General features: G+C 41.9%; 1 protein-coding gene across 6 annotated transcripts in view; it reads right to left on the reverse strand.

Annotated features, from left to right (window-relative positions):
* The window catches only part of LOC137624333 (helicase domino-like), a 211,839-nt gene that overhangs the window by 98,749 nt on the left and 87,914 nt on the right, over nucleotides 1-25,176 (reverse strand). For all 6 annotated transcript variants that reach the window (XM_068355013.1, XM_068355011.1, XM_068355015.1 and 3 more), the window contains 4 exons: nucleotides 18,164-18,331; nucleotides 17,377-17,884; nucleotides 16,741-16,910; nucleotides 16,240-16,383 (listed from right to left, as the gene is read on the reverse strand). In XM_068355013.1, coding sequence (XP_068211114.1) covers nucleotides 16,240-16,383; nucleotides 16,741-16,910; nucleotides 17,377-17,884; nucleotides 18,164-18,331 — 990 coding nt within the window. The remainder of the gene's footprint in view (nucleotides 1-16,239; nucleotides 16,384-16,740; nucleotides 16,911-17,376; nucleotides 17,885-18,163; nucleotides 18,332-25,176) is intronic.

Below are 25,176 nucleotides of genomic sequence, written 5' to 3' on the forward strand. Positions count from 1 at the left end.
GATTGCTAAACAATTCTTCTTCACCCCGGGGGTTAACTAATGTACTGTAATTGTTTAGTGGCTACTTTCCTCTTGGTAAGGGTAGAAGAGACTCTTCAGCTATGGTAAGCAGCTCGTCTAGGAGAAGAACACTCCAAAATCAAACCATTTTTCTCTAGTCTTGGGTAGTGCCATAGCCTCTGTACCATGGTCTTCCACTGTCTTAGGTTAGAGTTCTCTTGCTTGAGGGTACACTCAGGCACACTTCTATCTAGTTTCTCTTCCTCTTGTTTTGTTAAAGTTTTTTATAGTTTTTATAGGAAATATTCATATTAATGTTGTTACTTTACTTAAAATATTTTAATTTTCTTTATTTCCTTTCCTCACTGTTGGGGCCCCTGGGCTTATAGCATCCTGCTTTTCCAACTAGGGTTGTAGCTTAGCATTTAATAATAATAATAATAATAATAATTTGGTAACTAATATTAAGTTTGTGTCCTTGGTCTAAACTGAAGCCAAAGGTGAGGTAGAGTCCGGACGGTTGATTCTTGAATGCAAATATCAGAATTACCAACCCACCCAACTTCTCTGTTGAATTTAAGTCAATTCACCATTGATTATGTTTAATGCAGTGCCATAACCTCTGTACCATGGTCTTCCACTGTCTTGGGTTAGAGTTCTCTTGCTTGAGGGTACACTCGGGCACACTCTTCTATCTTATTTTTTCTTTCTTCCTCTTGTTTTTTTTAAATGGTGTGTTGAGCAGGCTTAATAGAAGGGCCACGGATGTCTGGTGGTTTATCAAGAGGTTGTCTTTTCCTTATCTGATTCTTTTTCTTCTAAAAACCATCCTTACTGTCCTCCTTTCAGTTGAAGTGACTATCCTGGAGGGTATTTAGCCTTGCGTGGTGTATCGGCTCCTCCATGTTGACTAGTTTATCCAACTTTTTATTATAGTCTACGGGTTTCATCAATCACTTTATCTTGTAGATAAAGTGATTGATGAAACCCATATTGTTTTTGTTATAATTCTTGTTAATCTAGTTTTTAAGTATGATGTATCTTTTTTTTTTATTACTATTAATTCTTATGCTGTCTGGAGACGTTGACCGAAATCTGGGACCAGTACGTCCTAGATTTCGTCGATGTCCTCTTCTGTATTGCAATATTTGTCGTCTTCATGCAAATATTCAAGACCTTACAGTTGCGTCCACACAGTATGATATTCTTTTGTGCTCAGAAACTTTGGTCTCTAATATGAGGCACTCATCTGAACTCCTTATAACTGGTTTTAAGAAGCCAATAATGTTGAAACGTGATACCATCCCTAGGGCCAGGGGAATGGCGGTGTATATTTGGACTGAGTACCCTGCATCTCATAAGTCCTGCTATCAATGTGGATGTCATGAGATTCAGGTGATAAAAGTTTGTGGCAGGCATAACAACTTTTATTTGTGTTCGATCTACCAGAATCCAGACACAGATGATTCTATCTTCGATTGTCTTCTTACCATTATGGCTAAGATACAAGAAGATCATAGAAAGGCTTCTTTTGTCTTTGTTGGCGATTTTAAAGCTCACCATAGGGAGTGGTCAAGTTCTATTTCTCCTACCGATCGCCATGGCTTAAGAGCTTTAGACTTTGACTCTGAATCAGGCTGTGAGCAAATCATAAATGAAGCTACTCACAGGCCTGGTAATTGCTTGAACCTTGTATACACTGACTCCCCTGGTGTTATAACTAGTAAATTGGTTCTCCAGTTGGGACATCTGATCATGCCTTGATTTCATTAATAGTGAAGACTCAGCAGCCTGTCCCTGATGTATCATACTCTTGTAAAATTCATATGAAATCCCAAGCAGACTGGAAAGGGATTTTGCATGATCTTTTGTGCTTGATTTGGTTACAATTATATAGTAGTGTTGATCCTATTGTCCCTTTGAATGAGAATCTAGTCAACATAATTGATAAGCGTATCCCTTCTCGGGTGCTAAGGTACCGAGTGAAGGACAAACCGTGGTTCAATGATGATTGTAGACATGCTTATTTGGAGAAGCAGGAGGCCTATCATCTTTGGAAGGGTAATAGATCAAATTTTACCTGGAATAACTATACTCAGCTTAGAGCTTTTACTCAGAGATTTTATGCCTCAACTGAAAAGGAATACAATTTAACCATAAAAGAAACCCTTTCTGGTACAACTCAGGAACATAAATGGCGATCTACCCTTAAATCTGAACTCTTTGGTATAGATGCAACAGATCCTCTTTTACTCAAACCAGATGGCTGAGTCACTCACTGTCCAAAGGAAAAGGCAACCCTTTTGGGTGATGTTTTTGACAGTAAACAGAGTAATGAAAAACTTGTTCCACAGGGTAGTGTTCTTGGCCCATTACTTTTCATACTATATACACATGACATGTGGTTTGGCCAAGAAAACAAGCTTGTTGCATATGATGCTACTCTTTGCATCAATTCCATCCCCTGAATGTAGATCTAGGGTTGGTGAATCCCTTAATAGAGATCTAGCTAAAATTAGTGCATGGTGCAAATTATGGGGTATGAAATTGAATCCTAACAAAACTCAAAGTATGATTGTAATTAGGTCAAGGACAGTGTCTCCTCACCATCCGGATCTCAGTATTGATGTTTCTTTAAACCTGTATGACTTAAAATTTTAGCTGTGATTCTCAACAGCAAATTTACTTATGAAAACACATTAGAGCTGTCTTCTTCAATTGCACAAAAAATTGGCTTATTGAGTCTTACAAGATTTTCGGTGATCAATCTATTCTGAAGGAGATTTTTAATTCTTTCATTCTACCTTGTTTTGAGTATTATTTTCATGTCTGGTCTTCAGTTGCTGATTCTCATCTTAATTTGTTGGACATAAATTTACGGACTATTAAATTTCTTATTCATGATCTAGATATTAATCTTTGGGATCGTCGTTCAATCAGTTCATTATGCATGTTGCATAAGATTTTTCATAACTCTGACCATCCTTTACATTCAGATCTCCCTGGACAATTCTATCCTGTTCGTAATACTAGGCAGGCAGTTCATTCTAATAGCCAGGCCTTCTCCATCATAAGGTTCAATACTACACAGTATTCTAGAAGTTTTATTCCAGCTGTGACCCAGTTGTGGAATGATCTTCCTAATTGGGTAGTTGAATCAATAGAACTTCAAAAGTTCAAAGTTGCAACAAATGTTTTAATATTGACCAGGCTGACATGAGTCTTTCTATGGTTTATATATGACATATCTGTTTTGATGTTAATAGTTTATATATGACATATCTGTTTTGATGTTAATAGTTTATATATGACATATCTGTTTTGATGTTGCTACTGTTTTTAGAATGATTTATTGTTAATCTGTTTTCATCATTTATTTATTTCCTAATTTCTTTTCCACACTGGAATATTTTTCCCTATTTGGAGCCATTGGGCTTATAGCATCTTGCTTTTCCAACTAGGGTTGTAGCTTGGCTAGTAATAATAATAATAATAATAATGCTAAGAAGATTTTCCCTTTATATTTTAATGATACTTGCATGGTTTCATGCATCGTCTGTAACATAATTGATAATTCAGTATACAGTATTAGATATTTCTTTCCACACCGCTTGAAATATATATAGGTAATGTTGGTAGTCCTGTGTTGAACGAAAATTTTTCAATTGTTGCGTTTCTCTAGTTTGAAGTAATTACTATTCTTTGAAATAATTACTATTACATTATTTTTCTTTCTTTTCATTCTTATATATATCATAGTAGGATATGTGTGCATCATATATAAGCTTATTTTGCTTGACCGAGTTTTCAATGTAGGAAATATATATGTTTTTGAGATACGCATTTTAGTTGCCAGTTAGTTAATTTCTAGCGAAACCCTCTGATATTTGTTGCATAACTTTTGACGCCGACTGTACCACCACCACCACCATAAAAAAAAAAAAAAAAAAAAAAAAAAAAAAAAAAAAAAAAAACTTAAATGTCTCAATCTTTCATACAATGCAAAAGAACAAGAAATTCAGATTAATAAATAACGCAAATTTCAAGTAATTTGTATTTTTCCTAACAGTACTTACCTTGAACTACTTTCTTAGAGTATCTGGGATCTCCTCCCTATCCGACCAGGAATTTTGTCGGGTCCCTGCGTGGCGGAGGGATACGTGCCCTGAGGCGACCCGGGGTCAGCGCGTGGGTGCGCTACTGGGTCGTTGCCGTCAGTAAACATATGGGTCTCTACCTCGAACATCTGTAAGGCACCCGGGGCAGGATGGGTGGGCAATAACCCGAAAGTAGTTCGAGGTAAGTAGTTAGGAAAAATACAAATTACTTAAAATTTGTGATTTGTTCCAACATGGAGTACTTACCTTGGAACTACTTTCTTAGGAGACTTACACTTTAGGAGGCGGGGGTGGACTTACAGGCCGGAAGACCCACTACTACCATCCAAGGGCACGGGACCTAGATAGGCATCTAGGTCCAGACGACATAAAGACCTGGGTAGGAGAGTTAGGGGAAGCATGCAAAAGTCTAACTCTTTGTATATATTCACCTTTATAAATAATCCAAGCATGGGCTTCCAAAACATCCATCTCTCACATGGGAGGAGGGAAGGGAAGGGAAAGGCTACCAAGGAAAGGGAAGTAAGGGGGGAACCTGTGTCGCTCGCAATTACTTCTCTTGAGCTACCCGGGGCCGTAGCTCTAATCTTGTTGAAGGGCGGAAATCACTGGTCCAATGGAGAATGAGTCCAGGGACTTCCTTTTGCAGTCTTTCAGGTAGTGGGCCGTAAAGGTGGACTGCCTGGACCATGTGCCTGCTCGCATGATTTGGCCCACTGCCATGTTGCTGTCAAAGGCCAAAGAAGTGCTAAGACCTCTAATATCATGGGGTCGCGGGGTACCAGGGACTGCAGACCCCTCACTGGTGTAAGCTCTCTTGATGACTTGCCAAAGCCAGAAGAAGATCGTATTCGTCGACACGGCCTTCTTTACTGGGCCTGAGGAGACAAACAGACTTTTGATGCCTGGCCAGAGTCTGGCTGTCCTGTTGAGGTATTTTCTGACCATTCTCACTGGGCACAGGAGCAAGCCTTCCGGGTTGTCCGAGTGAGGGATGGCCGGGACCGAGAACCCCTCGAACCTTGAGTCTGCAATGGCCGGGTTCTGTGTTATGGCCACAAACTCAGGCAGAAACTTCAAGGACAGGTCCTTCCACCCTCTCGAGTGCGAGACCTCGAATGACAAGCCGTGGAGCTCACTCACGCGCTTGGCTGAGGCCAGAGCCAGCAAGAGCACGGTCTTGAGGGTGAGGTCTTTATCTAGAATATCCTTGAGGGGCTCGGAGGGAGGCCTTGTCAAAACTTTGAGAACCTTGGCTACGTCCCACTGCGGGACCCGAGCAGGGGGGGGGGGGAGACTGCTCGAAACTTCTGATGAGCATGGTAATCTGGCGAGAGGCCCCCAGGCCGATGCCTCTGAGCTGAAAGACCTGCCCCAGGGCCGCTCGGACCCCCTTGATGGCTGGAATGGAGACCCTCAGGTGGACCAGGAAGTCTGCTATCTTGTAGAATGATGCATCCAGAGGCCTCAGGTTCTGCGTGGCACACCACTTCAAAAACGTGGTCCACTTGGCCTGGTACACCACGATCGAGGACTTATGCAGATACCCTGACATCCTCGAAGCCGTCTTCCCAGAGTACTGTATCCTCCTTTTCTCAACAGGTGCTCGAAAACCTCCACACGTGTAGCTGGAGGCACTGAGGGTTTTTGTGAAACCTTCGAAAGTGAGGCTGGTGCAGAAGGTCTTCCCTTACTGGTAGGGGCCACGGAGGAAGGGTGGCCAGGTCCTGTAGATCCGCGAACCACTCCCTCTCCGGCCAGCAGGGCGCTACCAGTCATCACTGTTGCCCTTGATTGCCAGAGCCTGTTGAGCACCTGCCTGAGAATCCCAAAGGGGGGAAAGGCATACACATCGAGTCTGTCCCATGGGTGCCGGAAGGCGTCCTTGAATGACGCTGCCGGGTCTAGCACAGGAGAACAGAACACAGGGAGCTTCGTGTTGAGCCTTGTGGTGAACAGGTCTATCACCGGTGAGCCCCACAACTGTAGGATCTTCTGGGCCACTACTTGCCCTGCTCTGCTGAGGCCGTCGGCTAGGACGTTTCTCTTCCCCGGAATGAACCTGGCTATGAGAATGATGTAATTCCTCTCGGCCCATTCCAGGACTCGAGCCATGAGATCACACAGCTCCCTTGATCTAAATCCTCCTTGCTTCTTTATGTAAGCCACCAAGGTGGCGTTGTCGCATACGAGGGCTATTGCGTTTCCCCGTAGCCGATGGGCAAATATTGCAAGGCCCTTTTGAACCGCCAGCAGCTCGAGCAGGTTTATGTGGAGAAGCTTCTCCTCCGGGGACCACTTTCCCTCTGCTGTCTCTTCGAGCAGATGGGCTCCCCACCCCTCCTTTGATGCGTCCGTGAAGAGCAACATCTCCGGAGGAGTGGAAGCGAAAGGCACGCCCCGTAGGGTGTTTGCCCTGTCGGACCACCACAGGAGCATGTTTCTGGTGGCTAGGGTCATCATGACAAATGACTGAGGCTGGTCTCCTGGTGGCCAGAGTGCCTTCAGATTCCACTGGACCGGCCTCAGCTTGAGTCTCCCCTGAGGAACTAGCTTCTCCGAGACCAGGTGGCCCACGAATCGCTGCCAATCCTTGGCCCTCACTGGCACATTTGCTAGGAATGGTCGAACTATGTGGTCTAGATTGTCCAGTCTCTCTTGAGAGGGGTATGCCCTTGCTACCTGGGAGTCCAGGACCATCCTCAGGTACGTCATCCTGGTGGTGGGGATCAACTGGGACTTCTCCAGATTGATGGTAACCCCCAGTTCCCTGCAGAACTGTAACTGCTCTGCCCCGTTCCTTCAAGGCTGCCTCCGCGACTGAAAGAAACAACCAGCCGTCGAGGTACCTGATCAGCCTGATGCCCTGCTTGTGTGCCCAGGCTGATACTACAGTGAATACCCTCGTGAAAACCTGAGGTGCCGTCGACAGGCCGAAGCAGAGGGTCCTGAACTGCAGAGACTGGGCTCCCCACTTCACCCTGAGGAACTTCCTGCTGGAGGGGTGTACAGGGATCTGAAAGTAGGCATCCTTGAGGTCCAGGGACATAATGAAGTCCCCTTCCCTCAAGGCTACCAGTACCGACTCCGGCGTGTTCATCTTGAAAGACGTCTTTCTGATGAACTTGTTCAAGACCGAGAGGTAGATGACTGGTCTCCAAACCCCCATAGCTTTCTCCACCAGGAAGAGCCTGCTGTAAAACCCCGGGGACGATTCCCGGACAAGATGCAGAGCTCCTTTGTTCAACATGGCCAACATCATCTCCTGCAAGGCTGCTCTCTTCATGTGATCCTTGGGGGGCAGCCATTCCGCCCGATGCTCGGGAATCAGAGGAGGAGGATCCGTCAGGAAGGGAATCCTGTATCCCTCCCTGAGGACTGACACGGACCATGGGTCCGCTCCGTTGTCCTGCCATGCTTGCCAATGATATTTGAGGCATCCTCCCACCTATGGCATGGGAAGGTGTAGGGGGCCTCGCTTCCTATCTCCTTCTGGGGAGATGGCTTGAGCGGCCTCGTCTCAAGCCCGAGTTGCTTTTGCCTAAAGGAGGACTGGGCTGGGGCACCACCTCTGTGGGAGGGCCGCGAGGACTGACGCCAAGAAGGAAAGGAGGCCTCTTGTCTAGCTTGTCTCCTGTGTGGAGGGCGTCTTGTTGCTGGCTGCTTAGGCTCAGCCGAGTCCTTCCGTTTCCCCACTCTCTCCATGGTCTCTGATACCGTCTGTAGGGGGAACAGGGTCTCACCCCACATCGGAGCATTCAGAAGGAACTTGGCCTCTCGTTCGGGGAGTCTACGAGGGAGCCTGTCTCTCTCCTTCTCAAGATCCAGTTTGCTGTTTGCGCCAAGGACTGGAATGTCAAGAATTTCATCACCTTGCCCCCAGAGCGTCTTTAAGAGCTCATGCATTAGGGCTTGATTCTCAGGCACCGAGAGATCTTGGGAGAGGAGAAAGCCTGCTAAAGTGCTTTTTACCGCTTGTGTCAATAAAAGGTTGACCGATTATATTGACAGCACTGGTCAACTTGGTGAGGAACAGGCTGGTTTCAGGGAAGGATATAGTACTCTAGATCATATTTTTGTATTAAATTCACTTGTTAATTTCTATCTCCATCGAAAAAAAAGAATATACTGTTTGTTCGTTGATTACAGGAAAGCATTGGATTTGGTTGACAGGTCGTCCTTGTGGGGAAAAGTAATCTCACACGGCATTAACGGTAATATTACGGCTGTATAATAATGCAAAATCCTGTGTGAAGCAGAATCACAAAATTTCTAACTTTTTAGAATGTAACATAGGTGTAAGACAAGGTGAGAATCTTTCCCCATTACTTTTTGCCATCTACCTAAATGATTTTGAGTCTTCTCTTAGCAGGGGGTATAATGGGATGGATATGTGTTCAAGGGAAATAAATGAAAAATTAAGTAGTATTGATATAGAAATGTTTTTGCGTATTTATGTTTTACTTCATGCTGATGATACTACTGTAATGGCTGAATCCCCAAAAGAATTACAAAAAGCCTTAAAAAAAGTAAAAGAATATTGTGATACTTGGAAACTTCAAATTAATGTTTCAAAAACTAGAGTAGTTGTATTTTCTAGAGGAAAAGTTAGAAATGTCCCGAATTTTAAATATGGTGAGGAGACCATCAAAATTGTAGATGATTATGTTTACCTTGGTACTACGTTTAATTATAATGGTAAAATGGATAAAGCTATTAAGAAACAAGTCATTCAAGCACATAGAGCAATATTTAGTATGTTAATTAAATGTAAAAAACTTGAATTATCCATTGATATCAACTGTGATCTATTCGATGCTCTAGTTGTACCAATTTTGACTTACGGTTGTGAAATATGGGGTTACCACAAACTAGACCATGTTGAAACATTTCACAAGTAGTTCATGAAAAATCAGCTCTGTGTGAACAAGCGAACAGCAAACTGCATGGTATATGGGGATCTTGGCAGATTCAAAAGTGAAATATCTATTTGCAAACGGATGATTGGATTTTGGTTGAGAATTGTAAAATCAAAGGCGTCTAAATTGTCAAATGTTTTTTATCGTTTTCTTAGAATTCTTTACGAGTCGACTGAGTATAAGTCTAGCTGGATCCATAAAATTAAAACTATCCTTGATTCATGTGGTATTTCAAATATATGGGAACATCCAGAAAATTTCAATCACACGTGGATAATAAATAGCCTAGAAATGAAACTCAAAGATATAGAGAGACAACAGTGGCATGCAGAAGTAGAACCAAATATATTGTGTATTGATTATAAACTTTTTATGACTGAATTTGGCCAAGAAAAGTATATTATAAATTTAGATATACCAGAAAGAATTGCCCTTAGTAAATATAGGTGTGATACCCACCCTCTTCCTGTAGCAACTGAAAGATATTCTGGGCAGGAGCATACTTTCTAGGATTTTCATTATTGTTATTATTTTCAATGTATGTACTTTCCTTTGTCAGAATACCTATTATGCTTTAATTATGTACTGGCTGAATATATGTGTACATAAATATAGTTGTAATCTATTGGTCTCTTCTTTTTGTAGTTTTTGTGTAAAATACATATATGTATAATTTTGTAATTCTCATACTCCGGAAGGGGTCGATAGAATAAAATTTGCCTTTGCCTTTGCAATGCCCACAGGTCCAACCAGGAGGCCACATTGATGATGTCCTGAGAGGTGTCTTCCATCATAGTGGCCTCCGCCTGTGAGAAGACCACGGGGGCAGTAAGGATCCTGTCATCCGTGCTGCCCTGGCTCAGAGCCGCAACGGCTTCTTCCATTGCTCGAGGCCCTGCAGGCAGCCCATCCGGCACATAAAATTCTTCTGAGTCTTAAGCCTGGGCAGGAGCTTGAAGGACCCTTGGGCCCTGAGGGAGTTCTTGTGTCCCGAGACAAACCGGTTGACGTGATCCATGCCTAGGGACACGTCTGGAGCCACTGGTAGGGTCAAGGATGGTTTCGGCTGTATAAGGTTGTCCACCATCCTACCCAAACCCGAAAGCCAGGCCTGCTCCGAGAATGGTTTGGGCTCATCCAGTCTGTGGTGATGCCGTATAAGGGCTAAAACTTTTCTGTATGAGGATGCTTCATCAGGTGAACAATCTCCAACATCCACTAACCCCACTACCACTTGATCCGCCGTGTCGGCTGATTCTTCGATCACGGATGGATCCGTGGGGGCGGTCGTATCCCTGGCATCCGCCTGACTCGACGGAGCGGCTATCTCCATCACAGATGAAGCCCTCGAGGAGGAGGTAGCCGTCATGGGTCTACCCTCTCCCGGAGGAATCAGTGGCGATTGACTGCCATGCTGTGCCAGCGGCTGCATCAGATGCATGGATGGAACCGGTGATATATATATTATATATATATTATATATATATACAGTAGGGTCCCGAATTAAGCGTGTTCGAATTACACGATTCCCCTTTTCCGCGATCGCTATTTTTCAAAAATAAATTTTCTGTGTCTGCGAGGCTGTTCAAAGTTCGCGAGTCAAGCACTACAAAATGTATCAAATCTATTGTCTTTTTAAGTATATTGGTAGCCCTAAATACGGTGATTTATAATAAATGTTACAAAACAATATCAACATTACATTTCATTAACATAATTTCATAATGAATAGCCTATTTAAGGATAAAATTCCACATCAACAATGAAATCAACTGTTAACTGTGCGAGTCCAGCTGACAAAATGTAAACAGAAATGTGGTTACGTTCTCGGCAATCTTTATCTTTCTCCAACCTTACGATAATTGTAATGGTAGTGTTAATGATGGTATATTAAAGCATTATTTTTGTTTAATACAGTATATTTAAAAGCCTTATTTTTCCCTCTGGGCGTTCAAGGTTTTCACGAGTAGACTGGGTTCGTTTATCGGCAGTGAATAGCCTAAACTTCGGTAACGAGTCGTCAATATTTTGTCATATTTTAAACAGTATACATTTGATTTGCAAACATTGGTTTTGTAGAGTAGACGGTAAAATAAAATCTAGAGAGAGAGAGAGAGAGAGAGAGAGAGAGAGAGAGAGAGAGAGATTTGATGGCAGAAATCCCCCCCCTCTCTCTCTCTCTCTCTAGATTTTATTTTACCGTCTACTCTACAAAACCAATGTTTGCAAATCAAATGTATACTGTTTAAAATATGACAAAATATTGACGACTCGTTACCGAAGTTTAGGCTATTCACTGCCGATAAACGATAACAAACCCTTTAATGCAAACTAACTGTATCCTTTGATATTCCTCTATATTTATCACGAATTCCTTCTATACCTCCTCAGACACTCTTATTTCAAATATCTAAATTATTCTTATCACAACTAACACCATCTAGTAATTTTCATTCCATTATATCTATTATTCCTCTGGATCTTATTCCCTTTCCTTATTCTGTTTATTCGATGGGATTCGTTTTTCCCTTTACCGTCTTTCAGAATCTATTTTTAGCCACTGGCAACCAAATCCCCCTTCCCCCGTCTCCTACCGTCTCCCCTGCGAGTCCACCCAGCCTATCTCATCACTCCCCCCACCTTCATCCTCCCCTGTTCTAGGTCTGTAACCTTCTGCGTCATAATATCTCTCTCTCTCTCTCTCTCTCTCTCTCGTTATACAATACTTACAAATAGATGAAGAAACCAAAATTGGTTTTCTTGAAGTGTCAATTAAATACAAAACGAAAAAATTATACCGTGTATACATCCATTTCAATCATAGCTTAAAATACGGTAACCGATTTCGTCCGCAAACCACTATTTTTTAGGAAACACCATTCTATTCCAGAAAATTTTTACTCTTTAAATGTCAATTGCGCTATAATAAAACATGTATGTACTTATGTTGTTAAATTTCGGGTGTGTTTTAAAAATCGAGTATTGCTAACTTATTTTTGTTTTACTTTTGGCTGTGATCACATCAGCTGATGTCTAGCTTCCGCGTGAATACAATAACAAAGAATTGTTTACACCATTTCTTAACTTATTCAAACCATCTATACAGTTTATATTACATAAACACCAATGTGTTATAACCTATCATATTTATTGTTTAGTACTTTAAAACCATCCCTCTCTCTCTCTCTCTCTCTCTCACATCGAACGTTATAGCGGTAACCTAATTGTTCGGTGACTTTAAAAATAGGCCTAGTACTTTCTTCTTTTACCTTTTTTGCATATGGATCCATAATTGAGGTGGGTACAAGTTGACTTATAACTGAAGTTAGGAAAAGTATTTTGGATATGGAAAGGACAATTATCTTTCGTAACAGTTTAGAATTATCGTAAGTTATCACTCTGTCATCAGCGGCAGTTTGCTATTGTGGATTAAACGCATAAGGAAAAAAAAATTTCCAGCTTTGCTACGAATTTAGGAATTTATATGGATACGGTAAGTAAAATATTTGTAATAACAATGTTTACTAAATGTTTGTAATATCATTAGTTATGACTTAGATCATGTGTGTTTAATACATTCGTTTGTTTATTATGATCGAAGATGGAGCGTAAACAAATGGAAGGTTTCCGTTTCAGGCGGCATCATAAAGAAAAACATTTCATAAATGGCATTCATTTCATTTATTTGAAAGTTCTAATAAAAAATAATTAGAACATTGGTAATAACAAATTCAACATATAATCTATACTTGGTAAAATTGCTGTCAATTCAAAAACACAGATGTATAAATGCGTCTGTTTCTTCGTTGTGATCAGAGATAAACGTAAACAAAACATTGGTTGTCGTTTTCTATTGTGCTTTTTAGCGTGTTTAAGAAACGCATGATATAAAATCGCCTTTATTTTGATAATTCTGGATTTTCAATCATACAACAAGCTAGTCTATAGAGTGATGGTTTTGCTATTCACCAGTTGTATTATACAATAGATATGACAAACATTAAAATTTGTCTGTATTTTGGGTTGTGTTATAACGGGAAATATATGGTGTTTACACCTATCCTGGTTGTAATTTTAACCATTTTTCAAGTTATTAGAACTTTAAAGTATAATAAATGTTTTATTTATTTACAAAAACAATTTGATATTATAAAGAAATACAGTATAGTACAAAGAAAGTATTGGAAATGGGTAGTAAACACATTTGAGTAGGCAAATTGCTGGTTGCCATGGCCACAATGGAATTATTTCTGTTAGTTGTGTGTTTCGAAATTCGCGATTTTCCATTTACACGAGGTCATTAATCGACCAAATTCTCGCATAATTCGGGACCCTACTGTATATATATATATATATATATATATTTAAAGGTAGTAGGTTGGCCAGGGCACCAGCCACCCGTTGAGATACTACCGCTAGAGAGTTATGGGGTCTTTTGACTGGCCAGACAGTACTACATTGGATCCTCCTCTCTGGTTACGGTTCATTTTCCCTTTGCCTACATACACACTGAATAGTCTGGCATATTCTTTACATATTCTCCTCTATCCTCATACAACTGACAACACAGATTACCAAACAATTCTTCATCACCCAAGGGGTTACTGCACTGTAATTGTTCAGTGCCACTTTCCTCTTGGTAAGGGTAGAAGAGACTCTTTAGCTATGGTAAGCAGCTCTTCTAGGAGAAGGACACTCCAAAATCAAACCACTGTTCTCTAGTCTTGGGTAGTGCCATAGCCTCTGTACCATGGCCTTTCACTGTCTTGGGTTAGAGTTCTCTTGCTTGAGGGTACACTCGAGCACACTCTCCTATCTTATTTCTCTTCCTCTTGTTTTGTTAAAGTTTTTATAGTTTATATAGGAGATATTTATTGTTGTTACTCTTCTTAGAATATTTTATTTTCCTTTTTTCCTTTCCGCACTGAGCTATTTTCCCTGTTGGAGCCCCTGGGCTTATAGCATACTGCTTTTCCAACTAGGGTTGTAGCTTAGTAAGTAATAATAATAATAATAATAATATATATATATATATCTACTAAGCCCACTACCACTTGATCCGCCGTGCCGGCTGATTCTTCGATCACGGATGGATTTGTGGGGGCGGTCGTATCCCTGGCATCCGGCCGACTCGACGGTGAGGCTATCTCCATCACGGATGGAGTGTTCGAGGAGGAGGTAGCCGTCATGGGTCTACCCCCTCCCGGAAGAATCCGTGGCGATTGACTGCCATGCTGTGCCAATGACCCGATGCATGGATGGAGCCGGTGAGACGTTGGGCATGGGAACAATGCTGCTGGGCTGAGCCAGCGGGTGCCTCTGCTGAATGGATGGAGCCGGTGACTTGCCGGGCAAGGGCAAAGAAAATCTAGTGTGTGCCAACGGCTGCATCCGAAGCGTGGATGGAGCCGAAGAGACACTGGGCAAAGGCACGTTAACGGCTCCAGCAGCAGCCGCCAAGGCAGGCACTGGAACAGCAAGAGCCATGTTTGACCCACAACGACTTCTTCCTCTTCGATTTCTTTTTCTTTTTCTTCATCTCCTGGTCGCTGGAGTCTTCCAACGACGAAGAGCTGGAGGACGAGGTATCGTCCGAGGAAGACGACGAAGAGCTGGAGGACGAGGTATCGTCCGAGAAAGATGAAGAAGAAGAGGAGCTATCCGAGGACCCTAAATCCTCTGCCACCAACATGGGGGCTTGCAATTGTGCCACCGGGCTGACGGGTTGCATAACATCAGGGGGTAGCGAAACAGAAGGCACCGGAGTTGTGAGCAGTGACCCACGTAAGGCAACCCAGCCAGAAAACTCCTCGTCCTGCCGCATGGGTGACCTGAAGGACGTCCTTGGTGCCGTCCACACAACGGAATCCGGGTCAGAAGAGCACGTGGCTCGTCTTTTCCTGTCCTGGCCGCCCCCTTGGAAAAACACTGCCAAGGTGGTGGGGAAGGAGCTGGTGTCCCTGAGCTCCCCCACACCGGATCCTCACTCGAGATGGGTCCTGCGGGCACCAGAACCTCGTCTACCGAAAGCACTCCCGGAACAATCGCAGACTCCTCACTCGTTTGCGTAGGCACAATGCATTTGGATTTATCAATATCAGACTCATGGGGAACAGCAAAAAGCTGTTTCCCCGCAACGGACTTACCTCGTCCCCTACTGGGTAGGGGAAGGGGAAGGGGAACCGCTCTCAGAAGGAGCTGAAGGAGACGTTATCGGTGAACGGGAAAATACAAAGGGAACACGTGGTGGGTTGGACGGGATGTGAGAGAGAGCGGCGAGATGTGATCTACACCCCGACCAGATGCTTACTGACAGCAACGATCCAGTAGCGCACCCACGCGCTGACCCCGCACGTATCCCTCCGCCACGGAGGGAGCCGACAAGGGAAAACAGAGATGGGGGGACTGCGCAAAATTCTTGGTCGGATAGGGAGATCTCAGATACTCCTAAGAAAGTACCACCATTAGTGCATGATGCAAATTTTGGGACATGAAGTTGAACCCTAACAAAACTCAAAGTATTATTTTAAGTCAAGAACAGTGGCTTCTCAACATCCAGACCTTTGCATTGACAATGTCTCCTTAACTTTATACAAGTCCATCAAAATTCTATGAAGTATTCTTTTTTGCAAATTTACTTTTCAAAAAATATATTTGTTCTGTTTCTTCTTCAACTTTACAAAAAATTTTGTTTATTAGGAAAGTCATAAAATTTTCGGTGATGAGTCTATTCTTAGGAAACTTATTTTCTTTCATTCTACCTTGTTTTGAGCATTGTTCTTGTGTCTAGTCTGCTGCACTAACTCCTCTTAATTTGTTAGAGAGAAACCTTGTCTGTTAAATTCCTTATTCCTTATCTGGATATTAATCTCTGGCTAGGTCATTCAATAACTGCTTAACATTCTTCATAATTTAGACCTTTTTGTAATTTATATATGAGATCTATTTTAGCATTATTACTTATCTTAAAAGTTTATATTTTCTATGTATTACTTGTATACAGCTAATCTGCTATTCCCGTATTTCCATTCTTCACTGGGATACTTTCTCTATTAGAGGCCTTGGGCATGTAGCATTCTGCTTTTCAAACAAAGGTTGCAGCTTGGCTAGTAATAATAATAATAATAATAATAAATAACAATAATAATAATACAGTACTGTATGCCATCCGTCACTTGAAATACGAGCAAGGTAAAACAAACCTGGGCATCCATAGTAGGATTCCAATCGGAGTCGTAAAATATGACTGTATCGGCTCCTGTGAGATTCACACCTATTCCTCCAGATCGGGTCGATAGTATGAAGGCAAAAATACGTTTATCTTGATTAAATCTTTCCATCAGCACCTGATAAAAATATAAAAATTAATCAACAGGTGAAAATACTTATCTATCAAAAGCCAAATGAACAAGAATCAAATTATCAAAAGGTACATGAACAATTAAAATTAAATTGTCAAGATAAATGAGCAATTAAAATCAATCAAAGGGGACAGGAAGAAAAGGTTACCAAAAGCAGTAGCGTAAAATGAACACACAATTTAACTATTCAACAATAAATTCCTAAATAAACAGCAAATACAAACAAATAACAAAAAAATTCTATGTATGAAAAAATGTAAAAGCCATTACTGTAATGTAACTTTATTTTGTTACTATGAATATGGGAAATCCTATTAATACAATCATACTTCTGAGGCCTACCTGTCTCTGTTCTACCCTTGTGGTACCATCCAATCTAAGATAGAGATGGCCATGATAATTTAAAAAGGCTTCAAAGACATCCAGCATCTTGGTCATCTGGGTAAAAATTAAAACACGGTGACTTCCCGACTTCAACTGCCGTAACAGACGATCCAGCGTCTGTAACTTGCCTGGAATGGGACGAGAAATAAGTTTTCTTTATCATGGCAGTGCCATTACAAAATAAATGGTAACTCTCACGTCAAATACCAAATTACCAATCTGAATGCCAAATGCTTAGTAAAATAAAAAAAAAAAAACCTTAAAATATTTATATGAGAGAGAGAGAGAGAGAGAGAGAGAGAGAGAGAGAGAGAGAGAGAGAGAGAGAGAGAGAGAGAGAGAGTGTGTGTGTGTGTGTTCTGATAATAGGCTTACTTTCACAACTGTAGTTAATCAATTTTTACAATAAAGAACACCAAACTTTACCAAAAAATTTCATTATAAAAATCTGCAACAAAACCTACCTACACATTACTTTTTAGTTCTATTTCTACAATATAAATACTGTATAGATATACCAAAAACAAAATAACTTGGCTCAAGAGGAACTGAACATATGATAGAGTAAAACATAAAACAGCTTCAACTACTTACCACAGTCATATTGAATAAGTCGAGGGTCAGGGAACTGTGTAACAGAGGCATTCAAGATGTGATGAAGAGGTGTTATATATGGAGCTAACTCCTTTTTCATTATTAGTCGTTGTCTTACTTCTTGCCATAACTTTGAGGGAGGGGGATGACATACTCTCAACACAATTGGAGGGGCAAGAACCGAAGGAACCACAAATATAAAACGATCTGTGATATCTTTAAGGTATTTTAGACATTTTTCAGGGGTATAAACCACTTGATGAAGCATATCTGTCTGGGCCCAGTAAGCACGTGGATTTGGTGAAGTGGCATGTAGACAATTAACGATCCCTTGGCCACAAAAATTACCACTGCAGTTGGCAATACCACCTATATTTCCTATTACTGTCACAGCTTCTATTAAATCTGCACCATAAATGGGACATGCATGGCATCTGCGAATATTTAATCTTGCTATCAATGATAGTTTTTCTTTTCTGGTCTTTTTCTTTCTTTCTTCCAGGTCATTCTGAAAGAACATATTACATTACTGATAGAAAATAAGTTAGGTCCTTCTACTACTAATTAGTTTACAAATAATTCTTTGAGACCATTGAATAACTATAATATGACATATACATTACAAGCTTCTCTTAAACAATCTTTCAAAATAACATAACTGATTTAAATGTGATATCAGCTCTAATTAAAATGAAATAATTCTCAATATTTTTTAGCAATTTCTTGTCAGTGACTTGAAAATTGTTTATATTGGAACTTGAAAAAGGCCAACAGACTTCTCACTCACCAAAAAGAAAAGGCTCCTTTTTCTCTCATCGTCTTTTCTTTTTTCTTCTTGGCGCTCTGCTTCCCTTTGTTCAGTTCTTGTTGTTGGTTTAGTAGGAGTGTTTGGTGCTGAAGTTCGAGGGACTACAGCAGGTGTGCTTGGTCGTACAACATTGGAAACTGCAGCAGTCTATAAAGGAAGAAAATCTAAATTTTCTAAAGGAAACTAAGATCAACACATTAAACTTCACTAATCTGCATCATGTTGTATCCCCAAAAAAAGCTTACTGTATCAATAATCTAACTTTAATTTTCCCTGATGAGGACTACAATTATTTATAAATATGAAGGCAGCAAATCAAACTCTCTTCTTACCCAAAAGAAAAAAAGGCTTTTCCAATTAGGATTTCTGGGACAAAGTAAGAAAATATAATTTTCAAGCAAAAAGTGAAGATAATAAGCAAGTAAAACAACAGGATTTTTATTGAGAAAGGTGTTAAAAGGGAAACCACATCTCTCCTATATTATTCACAGCATGCCTAGAAGTTTCTAAGAATCTATATTGGGAAAATGTAGGAATTAACATTAGTGGGAATACCTTACTACCTAAGATTTGTAGATGACAGTTCTATTTAGTGAATAGTGGGAAGAAGCACAAATGAGAGATTCAAATAGAGAAAGCAAAAATGTAGGATTGAAAATATGAGTAAAACTAAGATAATGTTAAATGAAAACGTAAACAATAAGGGTTATTGACAAATCTCTAGATTGTAAATAAAATATGTACAGATGGGTCCCAAAATATGTGGGTTCGGATTGTGCGATTTTCCTTCTATGCGGTTGCTAGTTCTCCTAAACTACAAATTTTTAAAACCATTTCCATTTTTCCCAGCTCTACAAACCTGAGCCATTTAAAGGGGTTATTTCTAGTCTCGTTTACTACAAGACAAGCAAAATAAAAAGGATTCGATAGCATCATAAAACAATTGTTAGGCAACTCCTGTGCATGGCGGGGCAGTGTCGTTGCATGACACGCTTCACTCTGTTCTGGTCAAAGAATTAAGAGGCAGTTGAGGCGGGACCTTTGATTAAATGACTGAGTTTTTTATAGTTAATAATAATACAATTGTTGTAAAAATTTAGTTTATTCCTAGACGGATACAAACTTCTGAGTCCTTTAAATGCGAGTTTTCCTTCAATGAAGGAAGTCTCTGTTTTAAGGGGTATGCCCTTCCTTTCTGACTGCTACAATTACTTGTAAGAGCAAAAGATCAAGAGGATTAATTTGGAATTGTATAGCAGGCTCGTAAAGAAGCATAGCCGTAAGGTCCAATACAAAAGTTTGTCTTGTGCCTGAGGTGAAACTATAATTATGAATATTAAGTCACATAATGAATATATCCAATATACAGGTATAGTCAATGACAACTGGAAGGGCATTCTTACTTATATTGTGTCCCCTATGAGCATAAGACCTAAGGGGGTGGTGAGTTCTCACGGGACAAGTCTGCTCGAAACTCCTAATGAGAGCCGAGAGTTCAATGATATGAGAAATCAAGTACTTTCAGTTTGAAAACCTGGCTTAAGGCTGAGCAGTAACCATTTATGCAGAGACTGAAAAGTATTTTTCATTCCTTGGGAACAAAAAAAATTTGGCATCCAATGGCATTGAGTGGAACAATGTTACTTCTACAACACTAATTGTATAAATTTTTCCGCTTGGCCTGGTAAACTGCTATGGAGCACTTTCGGAGATACCCGGAAAATTGTTTCCCGTTGATCCCAAAAAGCCTCTTTCAGAGGCGTTGCTGGATAATCTACGGCCATGAAGTGATAGGTAATATACCGATTCATGGAACTTTCTCATGTGTCGTTGATTTGATAGGTTTAGGGACCCTTAAGTTCTCTTTGCAATTCCGTGAAGTTCCAGAAGGTCTGGATACCACTCACCTGTTGGAAACTTTGGAGCTACTAGCATTACTCTGATTCCATGGGATGTTTGGACTCTGTTCAGGATCTAACAAATCAAATAGAATGGTGGGAATGCACTAAAGTCTAACTGATCCCATGGGTGCTGGAAGGCATCTTCCATTACTGCAGCTTAGTCTGGGACTGGTAAGCAATACACCAGGAGTTTGTGGTTCAGGTGGGTGGCAAACATATCCAGAGACTGGGAACCCAACAAATTCAAGTCTCTTCACCACTAAAGGAAGAAAAGACCATTCGGAACCAACTGCCATCCCTGGTGAACTCAAGATGGTTAGCAATGATGTTCCGCTTCTCGGGAATAAACCTTGCCCACAGGGAGATTGCATTGTTCTGTGGTCACCTGCGGACCTCTACTGTCAGTTTGCAGAGCAAGAGAGAGTCAGTGCCTCCTTGCTTGGAGATGAAGCCACTACTGTTAGAGTTGTCACTCATCAGCGCCACTGAGTGACCTAGTCTCTCTGAGACGTGGAGTAACGATAGTAGCGCAGGTTTCATTTCCAAGAAACTGATGTGAAAGGTTTTGTCCTTTTTTGACCATAGGCCCAAGATTTGCTATCTTCCTAGGCAAGCGTCACACCCTTGGCAAGAAGCATGCGATGACAGAATGATTGTGAGGGAGAAACCTGAAAAGGGGTTCCCGCTAACAGGTTCTCCTCTCTCAGCCACTAATGGAGTATTGTCACAATCCCACTGTACTGAGCGAAGATGCATTTACTCGAAGGGGAAGTTTCTCCAAAGAGGAGAGGTGACCTAGAAGTTTCTGCCAAGAGTAGGCAGGAAGTGATTTCTCTATGAAAGAGACTTGATACCCTGAATCTCAGGATCCTGTTGACAGATGGAAAGGCTCTGGCTTGAACTTAGTATAGAATGTCCATGCCTAGCTACCTGATAGGTGGTTAAAGGAGAAGGCTGGACCTTTCTAGGTTCAGTTGGCTCCCTGTGGCTTATCAGCAGAGCTTGGGACTCTTCTAAGAGAAACCAGTCATTCAAGTACCCCCAAAAGCCTGATGACCATGGCATGATTGCACGCTGAGACAAGGGCAAAGATTCTGGTAAAAACCTGAGGGGCTGACAGTCAAAAGCATAGCACCCTGAACTGGAAGATTCTGTCTCAAAAGGGAAATATAAGCTACTTCCTTGAGGCAGGATAAATGGGGACCTGAAAGTAGGAATCTTTCAGCGCTATGGTTGGAAGGAAATCATTCCTACTGATGGCACAGAGAACAGTGGCCTGAGTTTCAATTTTGAATCTAGTTTGTAGAACGATTTAAACGGGATATGTCTATGACGGGTGTCCAACCTCCCATTGGCTTTTTTAATTAGATTGCTGAGGTAGCTTGGCAGCTTCAAAGTCATTCAAGACTTCTACAGCTCCTTTTGGCCAACACTTTGGACACCCCCTTACAAAAGGTCCTTTACCGAGCTTTTCAAATAATATGGTTGGGTTGTCAGCGTCTGGGTCAGAGGAAGCAGACAGTCTATGAAAGAGACTTGATACCCCGAATGAAGGTCCTCTACTGTCCATGGATTGGCCCCGAAGAGGTGTCACCTGAACTTTGCAGGCATCCCTCCTTAGAGTTAACCTCTGCGTCCGGAGTGTTATCCTCTACGTCAAATAGGGGGTTTGATGGCTTGCTTCTCAGGTTATTGTGACTGTTCGAGGCAAAAGCCATCTCTGTTTAGGACCATGTTTAAAAGGAGAGTTTCTTTGCAGCTGTTCAAGAGCAGGCTTCCTTAGTACCACTTCTCTCCTCATCAAAGAAGCTTTTCCACACTCCTCAACCTTTTCTATGGACATGGCCATATCCAGAGGGAAGAGAGAAGAACTCACTAAATATGAGTTTCTCAGGCATAACACAGACCTGGGGGACAGCTGCTTAGAACATCTGGCCAAGATACTATTGCATCTTTTCAAGATACAGTTTCCCCAAAGGGAGACAATTTGATGTAACAGGATTCTAGGGGGCCCTGATCGTGACATCTTCGAACTGTTTTTCTTAATGTCTATCTATTATGAGCCATGCCATGTTCATTCCTTTTTCTTGCATGTTAGACTATTCCCTACTTTAGTTTGCTATCGTATCCATTTGTTTTCTTGTCTCTTAGTGTTATTCCCATTATTATTATTTCCCTAGCTCTTAAAGTAGTGACTAGCTTATGTTCTAAGGCTTTAGTAAGGCTCAAAGTTCCTGACAGGACAATCTGATTAAACCCTTCGCTACGATATTTGTCATCATTGGATATACTCGCTCATTTATCCTATAATAAGCTACATTTCCATGTTTATTTGTTTTACTGCTGATTACAAAATAAATTTTTCCAAAGTTTGCTTTATTTTCTAAGGTATTTCACTCTAAACAATTGAAATGTTTTCCTATTCATTGGTATGTGATTGCAGAAAAATTTTGAAGAAAAAAGTTTCATGTAATTATCAAATAATGGGAAAGCACTGTGATTGTGTTAAAAATCTTCATATTCATTTAAGTTACTGTTATTGTTATAAATCCACAATAAAGAGCCGTCAAAAGATATAAAACTACTCATTAGTAATAATGAACTTTACATTGTACAGAAATCTAACGAAAATATCCATTTATTTCCTTTAACAAGAAATATTCTATAATCAATAATTATAACGTACTGTACCGACCAGAGTTTTGTGTAGTATACCCTATACCAGTTTTCTATGGAGGGCTAACCTGGGAGTGAGAGAACGTGCCCCGAGGGTAGCCTTGAGCTAGGTCGAGGTCCGCTTGGGTCCCGTTAGTCAGTAAGTTCCTCGGATGTTGCAAAAAGTCCCTGCAAGGGCAGAAAGGCACTCGGGGAAGGTAGGGAGGGCCATTACCCGAAAGTAGTTCTCGGTAAGTATGTTAGGAAAAATAAAAATTACTTAAAATTTTTGATTTGTTCCAACACAAATACTTACCTCGAACTACTTTCTTAGGAGACTTACACTTTAGGAGGTGGGAGTGGCTTCCTGACCTTCAGACCCAGCAAGCGGACGCCAAGAAGCCTAGATATGAACTAGGTTCTAAAAAACAAACTGGGAAACGGACGGTAGGGTAAACTACACAAAGAGCTCACGTTAGTGTCTAAGTACTCACCCTTTGAAAAAAATCTTCTGATGCTGAGTCCAGTAACATAGTTGCAGAGACGTGTTCTTCAATGGTTACATAAGTGTGGTTATCTCCGATAGGGATAGGAAACGGGGATTAGGGTGAAAAGGAACGAACCTGTGTCTCCTGGTTTTGCTATCCACGATTGTGCCTGGGGCTTCACTGTTAAATCACTTGGAGCGCGGAGATGACTGTCCCAATGGAGAACCCGTCTAAGGACCTTCTTGAGTAATCCTTGAGGTAATGGGCAGTAAAGGTCGACTGGTTCGACCAGGTGCCCGCTCGAAGGATCTGGCCCACTGCCATGTTCTTCTCAAAGGCTAAGGAAGTGCTCAGACCTCTGATGTCATGGGGCTTGGGAGTACCTGGCAAGGCTAGTCCCTCCTCCTTGTAGGCCCTGGCAATAACTTGTCTCAACCAAAAGGATATGGTATTCTTCGATACCTGCTTCTTTGTAACACCTGTGGAGACGAAAAGGCTCTTGATGCCTGGCCGGAGATGTGCAGTCCTCTCAAGGTATTTTCTAATGGCACGGACAGGGCATAACCTCAAATCCTCAGGATTCCCAGTCCTAGGAATAGCTGGCAGAGAGAACCCCTCGAATTTAGGATCCCAGACTGCTGGGTTCTGGGTTTTCGCCACGAACGAAGGGACGAACTTGAAAGAGATCTCTTTCCACCCCTTCGAATGAGAGACGTCATAAGACAGCCCATGGATCTCACCTACCCTTTTCGCAGAGGCCAAGGCCAACAAAAAGACTGTCTTGAGAGTGAGATCCCTGTCTACAATATCCTTCATTGGTTCGAACGGGGGGCTACTTAACATCTTCAGGACCCTAGCTAAGTCCCACTGAGGCACCTTAACAGTTTGAGGGGGGCAGGACTGTTCAAAACTCCTGACAAGCATAGAGATGTGTCTAGAGGAGCCCAGGTCGATGCCCTTCAGAAGGAAGACTTGACCCAAGGCTGCTCGTACTCCTTTTATAGCTGGGATTGACATCCCTATCTCATCCCTGAGATATACTAGAAAGTCTGCGATATCTGGGACTGAGGCTTTGAGGGGTTTTATGCGCTTCGAAGCGCACCACTTCGTGAAAGAGGCCCACTTCGCTTGGTAGACCGCTGCCGACGACCTTCTCAGGTATCGCGACATCCTCGTAGCCGTTCCTGACGAATATCCTTCCTTCCTCAGGAGGCACTCGATAGTCTCCAGGCGTGAAGGCGTAGAGACTGTGGGTTGTCGTGGAACCTGAGAAAGTGTGGCTGTTGTAGAAGATCTGACCTGTCGGGGAGTGGCCACGGAGGATGGTTCGTCAGGTCTTTTAGGTCTGCGAACCACTCTCTCTCCGGCCACCAGGGCGCTACCAAAGTCATCCTTAAGTTCCGGGCAGCCTTTACTCTGTTGAGGACTTGCCTGATCAACGTGAAGGGGGGAAAAGCGTACACGTCTAGGTTGTCCCACTTGTGCTGAAAGGCATCCTCCAAGGCTGCCTTTGGGTCTGGGACAGGAGAACAATACACGGGGAGTTGTGCGTTCAGCTTGGTTGCAAAGAGGTCCATCACCGGGGAACCCCACCGTTGAATGATGAGCCTGGCTACTTCTGGGAGGAGGGACCATTCTGTTCCTACTATCTGACCCATCCTGCTGAGACCTTCAGCTAGGACGTTCTTTTTCCCGGGGATGAACCTTGCCAATAACACTATCTGGTTCGCTTCCGCCCAATCTAGGATCTCTAGGGCGAGATCGCACAACTCCCTTGATTTTAAGCCTCCTTGCTTCTTTATGTACGCTACCACAGTGGCGTTGTCGCACATCAACGCCACAGTGTTTCCCCTTAGTAGATCAATGAAGTGCAGGCAAGCTTTCTGGACTGCCTTCATCTCTAGGACACTGATGTGTAGGCCTTTCTCCCCGTCCATCCAGGTTCCTC

The sequence above is a fragment of the Palaemon carinicauda genome, chromosome 31, assembly GCF_036898095.1.
Source record: "Palaemon carinicauda isolate YSFRI2023 chromosome 31, ASM3689809v2, whole genome shotgun sequence".
In the NCBI taxonomy this organism is placed as follows: Eukaryota; Metazoa; Arthropoda; class Malacostraca; order Decapoda; family Palaemonidae; genus Palaemon; species Palaemon carinicauda.